The 18,357-nt window shown below is 36.5% G+C and overlaps 1 protein-coding gene across 3 annotated transcripts; it reads left to right on the plus strand.

Moving 5' to 3' along the window:
* Positions 1 to 133: 133 nt before the first annotated feature.
* DCAF17 (DDB1 and CUL4 associated factor 17) lies at positions 134 to 17,439 on the plus strand. 3 transcript variants are annotated; one of them, XM_009489304.2, is made up of 14 exons: positions 134 to 298; positions 1,531 to 1,634; positions 2,989 to 3,079; positions 4,012 to 4,151; positions 4,927 to 5,005; positions 5,184 to 5,273; positions 7,448 to 7,555; positions 8,086 to 8,191; positions 11,742 to 11,884; positions 12,077 to 12,186; positions 12,609 to 12,696; positions 14,286 to 14,369; positions 15,819 to 15,974; positions 16,747 to 17,439. In XM_009489304.2, the coding sequence occupies exons 1-14, from the start codon at positions 134 to 136 to the stop codon at positions 16,933 to 16,935; spliced, it is 1,653 nt and encodes a 550-aa protein (XP_009487579.2). In that variant the 3' UTR covers positions 16,936 to 17,439. The 3 variants fall into 3 exon arrangements, with proteins under 3 accessions (XP_009487579.2, XP_075566321.1, XP_075566322.1); XM_075710206.1 differs by having other exon boundaries at positions 257 to 298; positions 4,927 to 5,009; positions 5,188 to 5,273; XM_075710207.1 differs by lacking the exon at positions 7,448 to 7,555 and having other exon boundaries at positions 257 to 298; positions 4,927 to 5,009; positions 5,188 to 5,273.
* Positions 17,440 to 18,357: the final 918 nt, after the last annotated feature.

Below are 18,357 nucleotides of genomic sequence, written 5' to 3' on the forward strand. Positions count from 1 at the left end.
TCTCCAGCTTCGCTTCACCTCTCGCCGGGCAGGGCGGGGGGTGAGGGAAATCCGGCCCGGGCCCTGCAAGGCTGCTCGCCCCGCTGCTCCCTAGAAGCGGGGGAGAAAGGCGAGGCGGCCCCGCGGCCCGGGAATGTGCCCGCAGGTGGCCGCCGGCGGGAGGAGGGCCGCCTCCCGGGCGCCCGGGGCTCGCAACGTCTGCCGCCTCCTCGCCCGCAGGGCCCACGGCTTTTATGCCAGAGATGCTGGTGTCGCCCACAGAAAAAACCTGGGACTCCTGAGAAAGATAATGTGCCAGGTAACAGCGATGCTTGCCGGCGCTGGCTGAGCCCCTGCGTGTACTGCCTTTCAGCCGGGGTGGTCTGAGCGTCGGCCCTCAACCCAGCTGTTTGAGAAGTCCCTGGTCACTGACTAACAAGTGTGGGGAGAAAAAAGCTGCAATTTTGCTAAAGAGAGTAGGAAATGGTTAAATTTATTTCATGAGGCTCAGACCTAGAAATGTAGAGAGGACTATGCCGTGAGAAACAGCAGAAGCAGTTAGGTTCGTGGTTGGACTGGATGATCTTCAAGGTCTTTTCCAACCTAAACGATACTATGATTCTATAAATCTAATAGTCACGTTAGAAATAGACTTGTAGTTAACTTTTATATCACTTATTTCTTCTCCTAAGATGGCTTAATATTTAATTCCAATATTAAATTCATAGCCTTTTAGGGAACATCAGTGTTAAATTTGAATTAAGTTCTCACAACAAGATAAGATAATCAGCAGATGTCTTCATGTAAACATACCCTTAATGTGTCAGTGAAATTTATGTTACAGAAAAAATAGGAATTAAACCAATTACAGACTAAATTGAACTTGATTTATTTTTTTATCAGAACAATTACCGCTCCCATGTGCCCTCCCAATGCATTGAAAGTGAATATGTGGAAGTGAATTGGCAATTGTGTTATATTGAAAATATATTATTGGAAGTCAGCTAAAGTGTCCATTTGAGCAACTAGATCAATGGGCATGCAAGGTTTATTGAGATAAAAATGAGTACATCTGACTTACACAAATACTTTTTTTGTGTGTGTGTGAGACTAGAACATTTGTTAATGGTATAGAGCTCCTGATGTCTCTAATGCCCACAAGAAACTTTATGTGAACAGTTTATCCCATTAACATTTCACGCACTTTTTGCAAATAACTGTAAACACATTTTTCTACCTTTCACACAAAACACCAACAGCAGAATGGAGTCAGATATTCAGTAAATTCAATTAATTACATATAAAAGAGTTATGTGCATATTTACACTCTGGGGAGTTTTGTCCTTGATTTTAAAAGTTGCCATTATGACAAAATTTCCCTAAAAAAGGTATTTTAATTTGTTGTTAAAAAAAAAAAGATTTTTCTTTATGTATTCAACAGCAAAGGTTCAATTAAAGTAAGTTATTAAACTGCAGGAGCCAAATAAAATGTTTTCCAAAAGCAGGGTTTGTAACAAAAGCCATCACTGTTACAACCACTCTCTGTTTCAGGAAAGTACTAAATTCAAGAATGTTTGGACAACTCATTCTGCATCTCCTATTGCATATGAGAGGGGAAGAATTTACTTAGACAATTACCAGTGCTGTATTAGCAGGTAATAAATTTACAATTAAAAGTTCAAACTGTAGTTTGAACACTGTGCTTCTGTTTTAGACATGTTGCTAACTTTACTCATCCAAATAGCCCCTGTGAATTGAGTGGAATTTACTTATGAAGAAAAAATAACCAGGTGCATAAATCTTTCTTAAATTACACTCAGATGGAGTTGTGTCTTAATGTGACACCTGCTTTGGTGAAGGAAAGTGATCTTAGCGGTGTAGTATAACTTCAGCTTTCAGAGGACTCTTAACAGGAGTGGAAGATTATCAGCACTTTATAATTCTGCACTAAAAAGCCAAATGAACGGTAGGACTTTGTGATCTAGTAACGGTGTGTTAAAGAATGTGTCACAAAATCAGCCTATGTAACAAGCTTGGTACTATGTCTATAAATTCTGCATTAAAGAAGTAAATTACTGTTCATGTAAAAGTACAGTGTGCAGAGTACTTGCTGGTTTTTGTTAATGTATTTTGCAGATCAGTTGTCTGATCTGATGTACCCTCCTGTTCCATGATCAGCTGCAGAGGCACAGCTTGGGAGGCAGCACAGGGCAGGGTAGGGGACGGGAAGTCCTGCGTACACCAGGCCTTGTCCTTGCTCATCCCTCTTGTGAGGGAGGTAGCAGAGATTTGGAGAACTGCGTTGCTGAGTAAAGTTGCGGTCAGAACAGTTTTGAGACAGTGTCATATGATACATAAAAGACAAATTACTCTGTCAGTGTAAAACCGCTGAGATTAAGTTAATCTGTCACTTACAGCAGAGATCTCAATCTATTTAGCTGTGTTTTATTCATACATTGTCGGAATGCTTTCCAGTACTGGGTTAACCTGTCTAGCATCTTTCAGGTTTATCTTTGTCTCATCCTTTCCCTGAGGGGAAAACTGCACACTGGGAAGTTTTTATTCTAGTAGTAGGGTTTTTTTTTTAAATACCTGTGCATGATGCCACGCCTTTGTAGTATGAAAGGGCAACACTGGAAGAGCTTGAGGGGAAGATTCCAGGATGATCATTAGTTTCTGGAATATGCTTTCTTTTTAATGTATATCACTCAAGTAAGAATGTTACTAAGTTTGTTATTTAAAAACAGAACAAAACAAACAAAAAAACCCACAACACCAAACCACAAAATATAGAGAAGGTTAGCTTTTAAATATTACTTTATACTAACTGTTGTTTATTAGGCCTTATTTTGAGAGCAATTTCAGGTTATATTTACAAAGTAAAAATAAGATGTTTAGATTTCTGACCTGCCTAAAGAGAAGGCCGGATTTGTAAAACTGTATGAAATGATTTGTTGATAGAAAGTAGTTTATAAAGTAGACTAATGATTAGCAATCATTTTCCTCCAGCATTGCACAAGAGCCAAGAATACTTTATCAAAAGCCAAAGTGTTCTAAGTCAGAAAAAATAGAAGATGCTTTATTATTGGAATGCCCACTGGTAAGATTACTTTTTAATAGAGCCTTGTCGTGCAAAACTAAATTAATATCTTTCAGTGAAACATATTTAGAATAGAGCGTTCTTTCCCTGTGAACTATTTTCTCAGTGTTTTCATGGAGTTAGGTCATTTAAGGTTTGCAATCATAGAATGTGCTTATTTATTTTGACTGAATGTTTAGAGGTATACTTCTCTGAATTTCTCAATAGCACATTCAAAAGTTTTTTTGTGAGCTTTCGTGGAAGATTTTAAAAACAGTGCCTTTATGCATGTGCAGCTAACTCTAATTCCTTACAACATAAATTCTGTTTAATTTTTTAATTAGCAAGGGCAGTAGGTGGGAGTTTTAGTTTTTACCAGATCTGTTGGCATTAAAAAAAAGCAGATAAACTGAAGACCCATTAAAGCAACTCTGCCCAAAAGCTGTTATGCTGTTTCTAGCTAATAGTTTATATAATTTCCCTCCTCCTTGCAGAATTTTTCTCTCATCCAGTGTCCATAGAGCTTAAGAGTATTAGCCCCGTCCTTGAGGTGACTAAAAATAAAACAGTGTGAATACCATTCTTAGCAGTTACTGTTGAGTTACCACTGAATGTCTTATTCTGCAATACATAAACAATTGTCTCTATAAGACTGGTATCAATTAGATCGATAAGCAGTTATACTTCATTTGTGCAAGGCAAAGAAGTTTTAAAAGGTGTCTTTTCTAGAAAAGGTAACTGCCTTGCAAAAAGTGTGACAACAGATTATTTATGTGATAGTCAGCTGAGTATTTAGCAGACATGAGCTTAGAGATCCTGATGTGATTAGCAGGCAGCTTTCCACCTTTAGTTTTTGAGGAATGTGTATTAACTTTTGTTTTCTTGTTACTGTGTCAAAATGTTATGTAGCCTTCTGGTACAAACTTTTTTTCTGATAACCTTTTGTTATGTAGGGGGAAATGCTACCAAGTCCATCAGACTATAAACCTTCCCTAATAGTCTTGACAGTGCAGAACTGGCTTCTACGTCTCTCTGCTGATAGTGGAGAAATACTGGAAAAAATATACCTTGCTGGTTCCTGTTGCAAATTCAGGTATTAAGCATTGACTAGGCTTTATATAATTAACAATCATTGGCACTATTCTGGAGAAAGGGAATCAAGTTTATTTTAGTACTATCCTATGGCTGACTTCAGGTTTGTTAGTCTTAGCATATTACCTGTTCCTGCATGCTGTTTTCTATAGAAGAATTTCAGCAGCTTAAGTATTATGGTCTCAAATTTGGTTTCAAGTTCCACAAAAGCCACAAAAACTAGGCTACTATTGGCTTTTCTCTGACAATTTTACAGCCTTTAATATTGCAGCAGCAACATACTGGGAGAGGACCTTTAAGAGCTGTAAAACAAACTTTATAAAATGTAAAAAAAATATGTTTAAAGTTTAAGTCATTTTTAACTTGCAAGCATTATTCTCCATAGGGTAGCCATTTTGCTCTTTAAAAGCAGAGCAGCACTTCTGCTTCTGGTAAACGGCATCTTTTTTTTAGTTCTCAGAAGAAATTATTTCCTTTAGCCTGAAAGATAAGAAAGCAGTGATTTGTGAAGGGAAGGAGAAAAATTAAGATAGTGAATGTTCATACTTGCAGAATTTTTTTCACAATCCTGTATGGAATAAGCCATTCCTAGTTCCATGGGTTTTGCGTTGTTGCAAACAGCAAACATCTCGGGCACCTCCCCTGAATCAGATACTGAACAGTTTGCCTGGACATAAGGATCTGCCTAGTTATAGTAGATTATATTTTATGTGAAATAATGTATGTATTATTAAATTATTTTTAAATTATTGAGAGGCCTTTCTTGTCACAAATAGGTATCTGAGCTGGGATACTCCTCAAGAGGTAATGGTTGTAAAGTCAGCTCAGAATAAGCTCCCTGCAGCAGCACGACAGGCAAGTTTGTTGAAAAAATCTGTCATTCTTATAATTTTACAAAATCGATCAAAAAAAAATTACAAGGGTAGAGATGGAGACAATATGCTTTGTTATTATGGTAGAAGATAAAGATGTCCTACTGTTAATAAATGCCTCAAGTATAATAACTATATTCAGTATTGTTATTCCTTCTCAGGCAGGTATCCAACAGTCTGTATTGTTCTATCTTGCTGTATTCCAAGTTTTGCCTCTTTCATTCATTGGAATGCTAGAAATAAACAAAAAGGTAAGTTAATTCCTCTATTAATCATGATCTGTACTGTAGTTGTATGACAGGCATGGTTTAGGCAATTGTCCCAGAATTTCAGAAGTCATACTTACAGCTTATAAAAGCATAGTGCCCTGAAACATTAATTAGCAGTAATGTTGTTCTTGTGTCTGATGATAGGGGCATTGGGGGGAGGATTCTTAATTCGAATGACCAGAAGAGAAAATACAAATGCATTGTGCTATTGGGTTACTCTTTGACATGCAGAAGGACTTTAGCCTTTACTTACAGCAATCATAAGAATTAGGGAATCCTAAAGTGTTTGTAGACTTCTTCTCACCTCTTTAAAGAAAGATAGATATGCTTCTGATCCACTCCTAGGAGTAGTCTGTGAATTCTATATGCAGTTACAAATGTTTCAAACTTGTATTATCATTGATATTGAATGGCAAAATATAAATACAAGTCTTGCTTTATCAGTCAAGAGCAAACAACCTTTCTGAGGTAATTTTGTGACCTGTAAGTAAGAGCATATATGTTAGGAAACCTCAGGCCAGATGGCAAGCTTTACTGTTCTGGTCAAAAAACACGTCTAAGTCAGGAGAGCTCTGGATACGACTTATAAATGGAACAGTACAAACACGCAAACTCTGTCCTCAAAGCTCTGTGAGCTACAGTCTCCTTTGGGGTCCAGAGCTGGTAGTGGGTTTTAGCTGGTGCTGGGTTGGGTTGAGGCTGTAATTGAGATTGGACTGGCAAATGAAGGAGTGGAGTTGAACATTTTCCTTTGGGCCTGTGAAAGTTTAGGGGCACTGTTGTATTGTTCTGTTCAAAATTAGTATTTAGGACTGGAAAAAACAGTTGTTACCAGTATCAAAGGTATTCTCAATCTGGTTAAGAATAGCATGCCAGATTCGTCATGGTCATAGTAGTCAAAACATCTAGAAGAGTACTTCTTCAGTTGAGCCTGTACTGAGTACTCATCAGAGTAATTGTTACAGCTAGGAATAACGTCAGGGCAGAATTGGGGATTTGAGAATACACCCAGCAGAGGAAGCAACCAGTGAAGGCAATGCCAAACCTGATACAGATCAGTGGAATCTAACTGTTAGATTAGAGCTAGGATTAGGGTTACTGTTCAAGACTGCAGAATGTACCTAATGCATCAGCTTTACTGAGATGGTACACCACAACAAATTCTGAGTTCAGACTAGCTAAGGTCTCAAGGATAGAAAGGAGAGTTTAGGGTTGGAAGACTATTAGAGTTTGGGTCTGGAAGACACTGTGACCTAAGCTAACAAACGTATTGAGAAAGAGCCATAAGACTAAATAAAAGGCAGGGTCTCAGGAGTGAATGTATCTTTTGGGACCAAACTGGTCACAAGATCATTGATAGTGTTAAGATTTAGAAGTACAGCTTTTGGGTTTTGTTTTTTTTTTTAAATTGTTTTTAAGCCTGTTTTAACCTTTTTTTAATTGCTTTTTCACATAGTGATTCAGATTAAAGAAATGATAACTACATTCCCAAGCATCTCTATTAAAAAAAAAAAAAAACAAAAATCTTCATGTGTTGTTATTCATTAAATACTAAGAATTAGTTTGTTGGGTTTTTCTCAGTGGAGATGTGTTAAGCAGTGGCACAAATGAATACTGCATAATGGTTAAAAGGGGTAAGTCAGCTTCTCACGTATGTGTCTAATTTGGATTCAGAGAGGATCCTGTACTCTGTGACAGCTGGATAATGTAGTTTTAGTACAGCTGTACACGGTCATAGAGCTATGATTAGACTAGTATTTTACCCTGGTGATGAAGAAGGAACAGATCTGAAATCAGTACTTTTAGATTGAGTTGTTAGCTTTGCTAGCATTCCTGTGGGATGCTGGGTAATATAATCTATTCATGTATTATAGTAGCTGGGTAGCATGACATGAAGATATACTGAGAATTGAATAGAGAATGAATCTCCTTGCAGAACATGACTAATCTAACCTCAGGTGTTACTGCAATGTAAAGTATCACAGAAACTCAGCAGAGCAGATGAGTTACAGAAAACTTGATCAACTAAAACAATGATCATAGGGTTTGGTCAGAAAAAAAAGCAATTGCAAAATTAAGGACATAATGTCAGTATTTTGCATTGTGTCTCAATTATTTCTTCCCCAACAGAATATTTTTCTTGTTTTTTTTTCCAGATATTTGGTAATAGTGTGACAGATGTTGCTGTTTCTAATGGAATCCTGATTGTAATGTATAGCATGGGTCTGGTCAGGCTCTATAACTTCCAGGCCATCTCTGAACAGGTAATGAAATGTGAAATTTTTCATACAGTCCATGCTATTTTGGGGCAACAAATCATAAATATTCATGTAATGCCACATAGGTACATGGAGACTGTGTCAAAGGATAGAGTTCTTGCCTAAATCTGTTTACAGTTGGAAGATGCAAATGGGTACACTGTCAGAAAATCTACCCACACCAGTTACAGGTGGCAAAACATAGGAGATACAGGGTCAGACAGGCACTCAAGCGCATACAGAGAGGAGCTATGTAAATGCTAGACCAGGGTGTGCTCTTTACCCACCTAGTCTGTAGCTATAGATGAGTGTTAAGGCTAGAAAGTGATGGGCACAGAAGACTTTTTGATCTGAAACAGAACTGCAGTGAGACTTTTGAGTTTATATATTCTTCCAATCAAAAATCAAACTTTAATTAAAAAATAGGACTTCAAGCAGTATCTAACAAGATAAAGAATGCAGTAGTAACAGAGCGGTAAAACTAAACGGCAAGTAAATATGCATCAGTAAAGCTAAATTGTTCTGTGTTGTTTTAGTTCATGGAACAGCCATTTGATTTGGGACGTGAATTCAACTGGAATGGTCAGGTGGGAGTTGTAGGAAAGTATCCATTTGGTCTTCCATGTAACATTAAAATAACAGGTATTTATGATCTTTTTATTATCTTGGCTCGTGGCTTTTATGGATTAATTATGACTTAATTCTCACCAAGAAAAAACATTAAAATTACTGTACTCATATTGTGCTGTAGCTGTATTTCTGGGCTTATGTTATAGTATAAATGTGCTTTGTTTTACTTCTAATTACAAGAATTAATTACATAGGACTTACCTAGAAAACCAGTATAGCAACTAAGCTCTTTGAAAAACTTCATAAGCAATGCATGAAGTGGAAACCCCTTCCTTATTTCTGAGACACAGCTGCTCTTTGGAAAGAGGAAGGGCTAGGACAGCTGTTAGAAACACCCAGAAACAGTATACGGTATGTAAGCAAAAGATGTGAGAACGTTTAATCTAACTTGCAGAGGGAATTTAGGGAGACAGAATACAATTTGTCTGAGCTGCATTTTGATAATTCTTCAGTTGTCAGAAATGAGCCAGTTTCAATAAAATTAATTCCTGAGGAGAGAACAAATTATCTATTAAAAGCAATTCTTGTGCCTCAAATCATTAACTTATGTTCTGCTTTATGTAATGACTTTAATTCCTCTGAAACCAAACAGTCATTTCTGTTGGTGCATTTGAGATTAGAATTTGGTGCTAAGAATCTTAATGAATGGCCAAAGCCTGAGACTTTCTTCGAAACTGTTTTTTTTACTTTAAAAGTACATTCTTGTCAGTTCACATTTGAGGCATTTCAAAAAAAAAAAATAGTAGGTTTCACCGATATCAAATAATGCATGCTTTTATTTCTTTAATTTTGAATGTTTATTAAATGGTTTTTACAGGTGACTGTCCATATAAAAAATGCTTTTGATCTTTATGTTCACAAACAATATCAGACAATAACAGGCAAACCAAACTAGATTTACATAAACCTGAGGAAATACACAAAGATACAATACAGACTTACATAGTGAAGGCTTTCAGTTATAGTGCAATGTTTTATCAAACAAAGTGATAGGCTGCTATAATTCATGTCTCAGGTTCTGCAAAGGGAAATTTCTCCTCATTTTCCTCTCTCAGTCTGCAAAACCACAATTTAATGTTAGGGGCCCTGTGGAAAACATGCTGTGGGAGCTTTAATATGAAGCCTATACCAGATTTGTTCTCATGTCTTACAGATCACTGTAGTTTTTAGTTTTGAGATTTAAAACCATTGTACTGGAGAAAACATTTTTGATCTTGAATCGCATTCAAGAATTTGTGGTTAGGAAGTTTTGAACACATGACAGACATTTGCCATGGCTGCTCTTTGCAGATAGTTGCATTCCTGTGGTTTTTGAGCTGTTTTCTTTTAAGAATGAGATGGCCGACTGGCTGTTCAATGTGATGTAATGCTTCAGTGAGCAAGATTTTAACGGTTTCAGAGTTTAAGCTTGTGTTTACTATAATTTAACTATGTGTAATTTTCCTGCTTATTTAGTCCTAGCCTCCCTACAGAAATTGCCTGAAGGGATTGCAGTTATTACGGTGCTGTTTTTATGGTGTGTTAGGTACCCAGGAGGAAGTGTATAGAGATCAAAACTTACAGGCTACCATGTACCTACCACATAATTTATAGCTATTGACTGGTAAGGAATTTGATTTTGGTCACAGTGGAAGGAATGGAAAAGGTACCTATAAATCTCCATTGTGTCAGTTTCTGAAAGGTCCAGAACTTAAAACTGCAGTTTGATTTATTATTAGAGGATACAGTAATTTCATTAAAAAACAGAGAGGAAGATATTTTGCTCAGATTCTTTTTACATTTAGAACAAATACTTGTTAGTGCTGCCAGGAACAATTTTATGGCTTTATGTTTAGATGAGGCTGGAGAGTTTTAAGGAAGTGAACAAAGAAGCTCAACTGGAGATTGAAAACTGGCAATGCTAGGGAAAGGACTTAGAACCAATGGGAACAGGAGGTGTTGAGCAGCAAGAGCAAGTGACACATAGCAGGAAGGAGGGAGTTGAGGCAGCAGAGTCATGCTATCAGGGTGATTTAAGTGGTTATGGTCTTGCAAATCTTTGCCAAATGAACATAAAAAGGCATATTTTATCAGCAGCCTGTACCACTTGTGATTGATACATTATTGAAATGCATTTAAATCTATCATTTAGTCCATCTACCAGAATTTTTGAGGGGCCTTGCTAGATGTGCTTTATTTAAAAAGAAAAAGTTGATAGGGTAAAATGTTAACAAATTTTCTTGACTCATTTTTCATTTTCTGACATTTTAATATCAGTAGGTCCTCTGCTTATGCCTCCATCTGCAACATTCTGTACATTTTCAGCAGGTGCCTCAGTTTTTATAACCTATACTTTGTTATACCTTGCACAGAATCTCCCACTTCCTATGTGTTAGTCCAAAAGACAAGGAAGGCAGACACTTTCCAGCTTAGGAGAGACTTCATTTCCATGGGCAGTGAACTAATTCCTTTCAATCTAAATGGCTATGTTCTTGGAAACATGAATGAAGGACAAAGAGAGAAGCACTATGTAAACGTAATTTCTGATGTCATGTGACATCTTAACACCATTGGCTAGGATCTAGATAATTATCTAGACTAAGCAGGACAAGAACAGCCAAAATTTGGATGAGAGCTTTGGGACACAAGTCCAGATAAGAACTTTGCTCTCCTCACAGTAATTCAGCTTAGGTTTTTATATTCTGCCTGTTTAAATGCCCCTGGTAATTTCAGATTTTCTCCACGTTTTGTCAGGTTTTTTTCCCAGCACTTTTCTGTACTGTTAGAAAGAGCTGATCTTCAGTCTAAAATTGATTATAGCAGCTGTAGAAATTGCTTTTGCTTAGCTAGTTGGTAGAAGTTGTAAAGCTCCATGCAGTCCCTTTCTTTCAAAGATGCTTCTCTCATTTAGTACATAGAAGGCTTGTAAGAATGGCGTATTACATCTGTATAATTTATCCCAACTGAACTGAAGAGAAAACTAGATACCTTTTGCCATTAATTACAAAAATTCCTAGATTTTTATTGATTTTTATGAACTCAGCTACAGACTGCATTCATTGTGGTCCACACTATTTTGTTGTATTACGCAAAAGGAGAAGGAATATTCAGATTCAGGTGTCTTTCTGCATTTAACTCTGTTATTTGAGATCGCTGCTGTTAGCCTGTTTCCAGCTATCTATCACGATTTTTCCCAAGAGAATAGTGACCCTTTTGGTATGTTCTTTGATCTATTCATATGTACGTCCTCTGTCATTCAGATGAGCTGGATTAATTTTAATTGTTTGCTACGTCTTTGCTTATCCAGCTCATTTGGAATTAAGTAAGTCAAAGGTATCAGAAGAGCAGTTCAGCATGAAGATTCGAGAAGGCAGTAACCTTACACAGGGAATTGCAGATGTGTGCCTGGATGCTAGGTGAGGTGGCATAGCTGGTGCTAGAAAAAAGATCACAGCCAACGTATTTCCACCAGTCTTCAAAAGTTCTGAAAAATTAATAGTTTTATTGGAATTTAGAATTGTAAGGATCAGTGGAATTATGATTGTTCTGTTACTAATGGTGTAACATTACTGAATATTTGCAGATACACCACCTTTGCTATTTGAAGCATCTTCTCTGGAGAATGCATTTCAAATTGGAGGTTACCCTTGGCATTATATCATCACACCTAACAAGAAAAAGCATAAAGGAGTCTTCCACATTTGTTCTCTGAAAGACAATGCTTTGGTAATATATTCAGATAGCAGCTTCTCTGAAATGAATGTGTATCACGTTTGTCTTAATCTCTTCTTCTGAATAGTGCTTGAGGTAACAATATCCTTGTTTTCCAGTGTGGTGCTCTCACAGGCATTTCCTCTTTAATTAGCTCTGTGAGACTTTCAAAATACTAACATTCTAAGCTTTCCCTTCCGTCTTCAGGCAAAAAATGGCATACAGGATATGAAATGCTGTTCACTGGAACCTGATTGGATATATTTCCATCCAGATATGTCAGGTAGAATAATCCACGTGGGACCAAATTTGATAAAGTATGAGCCTTTTTGTCTCAAATCTTATTTTCATTAGAGGAAAAGCTGCATAACTGCATAAGTTCAGTAGTTTGACAGTTTGCAGGTCAAAACACTCATCAAGCCCTAGAAACTGTAAAATTTATTAATTTGTCAGAATCAGAAGTTCTGGTAGAAACTATTGCAAATTTCAATGTGATGAATGTGGGCACTGGCAGGCAACACTAGATTTTGATATGAAAAATGCTCAGGGACCACTGTGTTAAAATTTCACTGATACATATAAATTACAGAAATAATTTATTTCCATTTCAGTTATTTCTGATGTTTTAACATACCTGATTTTTTTTAAATTACAAATATATAAATTACAAATATAGAAGTGTTGTAGTAGGTGGATTAGAATTACATGACTGACTTCGTAATTTCTGTTTGTTTTGTAGAGTCTTGAAGCTTAAGGAAGTTAAAAATAATACAGATCAAATGGAGATCGCAGAAGATTTTACGATTGTGGCCAACAGAGAAAACTCTGTGAGTTTAGTGTCCAAGATCACAGTGTGTGATTTTGAGCAATACACAGGGGTTTTGTGTATGTGTTTTATGCGCTTAATTCAAAGTTTATTGAAAGACATGCCGTGTCTTCATTAGACTTTAAGCTGTATGAAACAAATTTTGAAAACAGTAACACTTTCAGGATAGCTTTCTGAAATCTTCAGTTTTTTCTTTAGTTTTCAGCATTCTTTATGGCGTACAGTATAACCACGTATCACTGATATAAAACATAGTTAAAAGATGGTGACAGATTTCCTTCAAAAGAAGGTGCCACCAAGTGATAATTGTGTGCATCTCTGGTGCTCAGTTAAGTTGATCATACAAATGCTAGAAATGTTTCAAATCTCTTGTAACTTAGGGGTAAGTCTTCATAAGACAACGAAGACAATACAGTGCTTCCAAAAGTCTGTTTCTTTTCCTGGCCATGCACATCTGTCACTCCCTTGTGACAGGTTTAACATTTGTCTAACCCTTGTTGAGCCAAATCGGTGCACTAAAATAACAGAATAATAACCCAGCAGAAAAGGTGAGTACTCTTCTGCTTTCTTGGTGAGCTGAACTGGAGCTAGAACAGAACAGAACTGAATCATCAGTGGGTCAGAAGAGTGCAGAAAGTTAGAACGAAGTGGCGAGGGGATGATCTGAGCCTTCTGGTAGAAATGAGCTGTTAAATAACCTTGGTTGTTTCATGAAGTCTTTTGTGATAGAAAATCACAAAGACAATCTAAATGTCAAAAAGTTTAAAGAGCACACTCATGAAGAAAATTTTTTGGCAGTGCCTGGAACTGTCATTTTGCTTCAGCATGCAAAGTTATGTCTTACATAAAAGCAAGTTTTTATAGTTTATGAATACCATAAAGTCCCTGGAAATCAGTGATACTAATTTTGAAGCTTCTGCAGAAGAAAAGTTTGTGTATTAAAAATCTACACTAACTCAGGAATAAAACTTCCATTGAATTCAGAAAGAATAAGCTTTGTCATCTAATGACTTGCCATACATTTTTTTTTTTTAGGATTTGTTTAGATAACTTCTGTTGCAATAAAAGCAAAGAAATATGAGTCTAATCCTGTCTGCGCTGTGTCTTTTCCTTTTGACTTCCATTAAGACACTGATACCCCAGTTTTGAATGTTTCTGGTGTTAATGATGCCCAGTGGAAGCAACCGTGGTGGTTTAAGATGCTACTTTCCCCATCTTCTGGAAGTAAGAGTTTAAGAAACAAATTGGTGGTGACTTAGCTGTCTTAATTCTCATTCCAGCATCTTGGCTCCAGTCACTTCTGTTCTAAAAATTATGGTAGCTGAGAACCTTTGCCACCTCTACAGGACTGGGAACCTCTGAATACAAGTAAACATCAGTAATATCTCAACTAAAGTGACCGAGTTCATGAACCATCATAAAGAAGAGATAGCAGCACTAGGGCCGTGCATAGCTAATGAGTAAAACAAGATCTGAGAGATTAAAACAAGGTCAGAAAGCAAAAGACATGAAATAGATAAATTGTTAACTAGATAGGAAGAAACTAAAATGCGCCAAAGTCTAGAGCCACTTTTTTCTTTTTCTCCAAAGGTGAACAATGCTGTTACCGTAACAGCTTCTGGTCGAGTGGTGAAAAAGCGTTTTAACTTGCTGGATGACGACCCGGAACAAGAGGTAACTGATGTAGTGAGTAAGAGCAGTTCATGGATTATTTAAGATGTTTAGCGAGCTAGAAGTTGTTCTTATTCCAGGTGCAGTGGCTGTAACCATTAGCTATGTTAATCTTTGAGTTCTTTATTCTTCTTCTGTGACTGTCTTTGTCTTCTTAACTTCTAATTACTTCATTTCCTCTCTCTGTCTGTTGTCTTTTCTCCTTGGTTGACATTTGTGCTTTGGATAGTCTTTTTCTTTTAAGAACTGATCTTACACCCCATGATACTGTCATAACTCTGTGACTTCAGTGGCACAGAAATGAGATGTTAATGTTACGAACCATTACTCTTCTCTCCATTCAAACATCTCCTTTAAACATTTCTTATAAAGCATATTATGAAATGAAAGAAACATATTTCTTTTTTCCTCTGCTTTAGGTTCCTCTAGTCTTTCATACAGTATCTCTATAAATAAACTATTTTTCTCTCCCAATTACTTTGATTAGATTGCAGGATAAGGTATTTTAACACTTCAAGTAACTGCTTCTTGAGAGTGGAAACACTTGAGAGAGTTGAGTCTTCAAGAGGTTATGGAGAATATTTTCTAGCTCTATGTAGAGCTGGAGCTGTAATTGACATAAGCACAACAGTTAAAACTCATCAGTTTCTGGCAGTCATTTCTATTCCTTTTTCTGAGAAAATAGATTTTACTATGGTAAAAATACAGGACAGTCCGATATAATAACCCTTAAGGTCTGCAGTTAATTTCTATCCACTTTTTTTTTTTTAAATAATAAAAATCAGAGTCTGCACACTATTTTTTTTTTCCTGCTTTATTTGTGATTCCAGTAGATACTTTTCCATTATGGAAGAAAAAGACTGGCTTGAATTTCAAGAGTATGTTACCAGGTTCATGACAGTGAGAAAGAGGCAATTAAGGCAGTTCACAATCTCCACCTTTTGCTCTCAGTTCTTCACTGTCACATACTCTGTGGAGCGAGAGAGAGCTCTGAACAGAATATCCAGGTGTTCATGTGAATGGAATTACCCCAATATACCCGTCCCCTCAAAACTAGTAATGATTTTAAGCTATACGGTCTCTTAACATGTCTGCTTCAAGAGAGGGCATGGAGTTATAAATATGTTTCTTCTGCCACTTAAAAGTACTTTTTTCTATTTCCTGTATCATTTATATAAAAGACATCTACTTGCACATTAGGATTGTTCAGAACATAACTTTCTTCTCTCCTGTCTTAAGGAATTTTGCTGAAATACATGGGACAACTTGTGTTGGGAAAGATGCCCGTTGGGTATTAGGCTGGCAAAGTTTTCTTTATCAGACCAGAAGACTTAAGAACTACAATTTTTCCAATTCTACTTTCACCTGAAAGAAAAAGAGCTATGCAATTTAGGTAGAGGGGAATGTGACTTTATGTTTGATTTGTAAACTTGAGGTTTTGCTTTTCCTAAGACATTCAAAATTGTGGACTATGAAGATGAATTGGATTTGTTATCCACTGTGGCGGTTACTCAAATAGGAGCTGACGGAAAAGCTCACCTTGACTTTCATTGTAATGAACATGGGATTCTACTTAAGAGTGTTCCATTACTGGAGTCCTGGGATGTGGTGAGGAGAATTCCTGTCTTTTGTTTACACTGACGCTTCCCCATACCCATTTACCTACCATTTTTGTTCAGATTTGAAGCAGGTATATAAATAGTGTTGCCAAGTGCTGTGGATGAGATTTGTACAAAATAATAATTGCAACTCAAAAATCTTAAGTATTCCATCAGACAGCAGTTAATTTATCTGAAAACCTCCATGATATGGAATTAAGATATTTTTGTGGGTTGATTAGTTCGGTTTTTTGGCTGGGGGAGAGATTGTCCTTAGGTATTTCTGAAGTATTTATCAACTTGAATACTCACCCTCTGGCTAGTTACATCAGCTTAACTTTACAACTTGTAAATAGTCTCACTAGCTTAACTTGAACTACTCATGCACAGAATTAAGCATGGACCTCACTGTGTGTATATTTGGAGAGATGGAATGGGCTGTTCATACAGTCCGAGTTCAGGTGGACATCCAACTTAGATGATCTGAAATATTCAGCACCTTTGGCACCTCTTTTATCATTAACTGCATAGGCAACTTAGGATCTTAAATCAGATGCTCTGAATTGCACTTAGATTCCTAAAATAGGCATGTGGGAAACCTCTGAAAGTTTTAAAATACTGTCCTTTATCTGGAAGAACAGTCTGTGTATCCACGCAAAATTTCTGTCTGATCATGGAGGTCACCAATGTTGAATATTTTTTGTTCCCCACAGAAAATGGTATGGGTATTAGCAAGTCGTGGAAACAGAGACTGCAATCAGAATTTTTTTTTCTCATTTCAGACTTACAGTCATGAAGTTTACTTTGACAAAGACCTTGTATTACATATAGAACAGAAGCCTAACAGGAGGTTCAGTTGTTACGTTTACCAAATGGTGTGTGATACTGCAAAAGATGATGAATGTTCAAGCCATGAAAAAACAGAAAGAGTGTTTTGTAAAAAAGGAGGGAGAATTTTTGAATATATTTAAGACACAGACAACAACTACAGAGACTTCAATTTGGATGTTATTTAAGGACTTCATACATATGAATTAGTAAAGTACTGTTTTTCAGGCAGTATTTCATCTTAACATTTTGTACTACTACATTAGGTTTTATTTCTTTTTTCTCTGTAACATTGTACACTTGTCTGTAGTCCGTAATGACTTTTCATGTATTCACCAGTTCATCATTAGTGCTAGATGCAGCATTTAGAATCATAGAATCATTTATTGCTTCTCTTCAGCAATTGGATTGAAATACTGGACATCAAGGAGAAAGATGTAGACCTACTGATCATCTACCATGTGCTGTGGTCTGTCTTATGTAGTTTTACCTATGTAACTTTAATACAGACTGTTACTTAAACAAAGTATGTAAAATTGTACAGGATACATTTTGTATGTAGTATGAAAATGTCGGAGTTACCATCAAACCACTTACACAAAATTCTTCTGTTGGTTTTGTGTGAAAAATAAAATCACTCAGGTTTTCTGGTTCTGTTTGGTTTGGTTTAAAGAGAAGTATTAATAAATTATGAACTTTTACTGCCTTTTTTGAATATATCTTTATTTGTATTTTTTTATTTATATATTTTTATATATATAAAACCCCAAGCAATTCTCTGGTTCTCCCTGTGTCAAGGGTCAGGAGTTCAGTCCAAGTCAAAGCTACGAGATGCTCACTTGGCTCACTGTGTGCAGCCTGTCTGATGCATGGGAGTTCCATGTGGTATATTCAGATTCTGCGGAATGCAAGCTTTCATTTTAAATTAAAAAACACCCACAACAACAAAACATGGGCTGGAGGCTTCATGGTGATAAACCATGTTTCCAAATGTAAGCCAAAGATGGGCTCAGGAGAGTAGCTCTTGGAGGGTTGACCAACATCTGATTTCTCACTACCACTGCTGTTATCATGAGCGTGGCAATTCTAAACGCAAATATTTCTTTTCATTGCAAGCTTTACTAATGAAGTGTGGATCATTCTAGCTGATGCAACAGTGAACAGCTCTACAAGAATTATAAAAATTATCTACTGTAAGTTTTTATAAAAAGTGTAATGCAAAAGAAAAGTGAAATACAATTGTGGAAAGAAAAAAACAACACAAAAAGGAGATCTAAGAAGGTAATGAAACAACAGTAGAAATAAGGAGCAGCAGCAATACTCTACTTCCACCCTAGTAAGTTTTCACTTAGTATCCAGGAAAGAGCACCTGTCAATTGTCTGCTACTATACAAGTAACTATATAAGATATGAGGGTAAAAACTAATATGAATTTATACCCTTAGGCAGAAGATCCAACTCTTAAGCAGATATTGATATTTTATGCTCACTTCTGTTTGAATTATTAAAGCAGTTCCTCCCAGAGCAAGACATTTAAGCTTCATTGTTTATTAAATAGTGCAAGT

This window comes from Pelecanus crispus, chromosome 5 (genome assembly GCF_030463565.1).
Source record: "Pelecanus crispus isolate bPelCri1 chromosome 5, bPelCri1.pri, whole genome shotgun sequence".
Taxonomy (NCBI): domain Eukaryota; kingdom Metazoa; phylum Chordata; class Aves; order Pelecaniformes; family Pelecanidae; genus Pelecanus; species Pelecanus crispus.

Bases quoted from the DNA above. Each gene is read 5' to 3' on its own strand.
- DCAF17 (XM_009489304.2), top strand. From the start codon at position 134: ATGTGCCCGCAGGTGGCCGCCGGCGGGAGGAGGGCCGCCTCCCGGGCG. The intron at 12,187-12,608 runs GTATGAGCCTTT...TTTGTTTTGTAG, and splicing joins GTGGGACCAAATTTGATAAA to AGTCTTGAAGCTTAAGGAAG. The intron at 12,697-14,285 runs GTGAGTTTAGTG...TTTTCTCCAAAG, and splicing joins TGGCCAACAGAGAAAACTCT to GTGAACAATGCTGTTACCGT.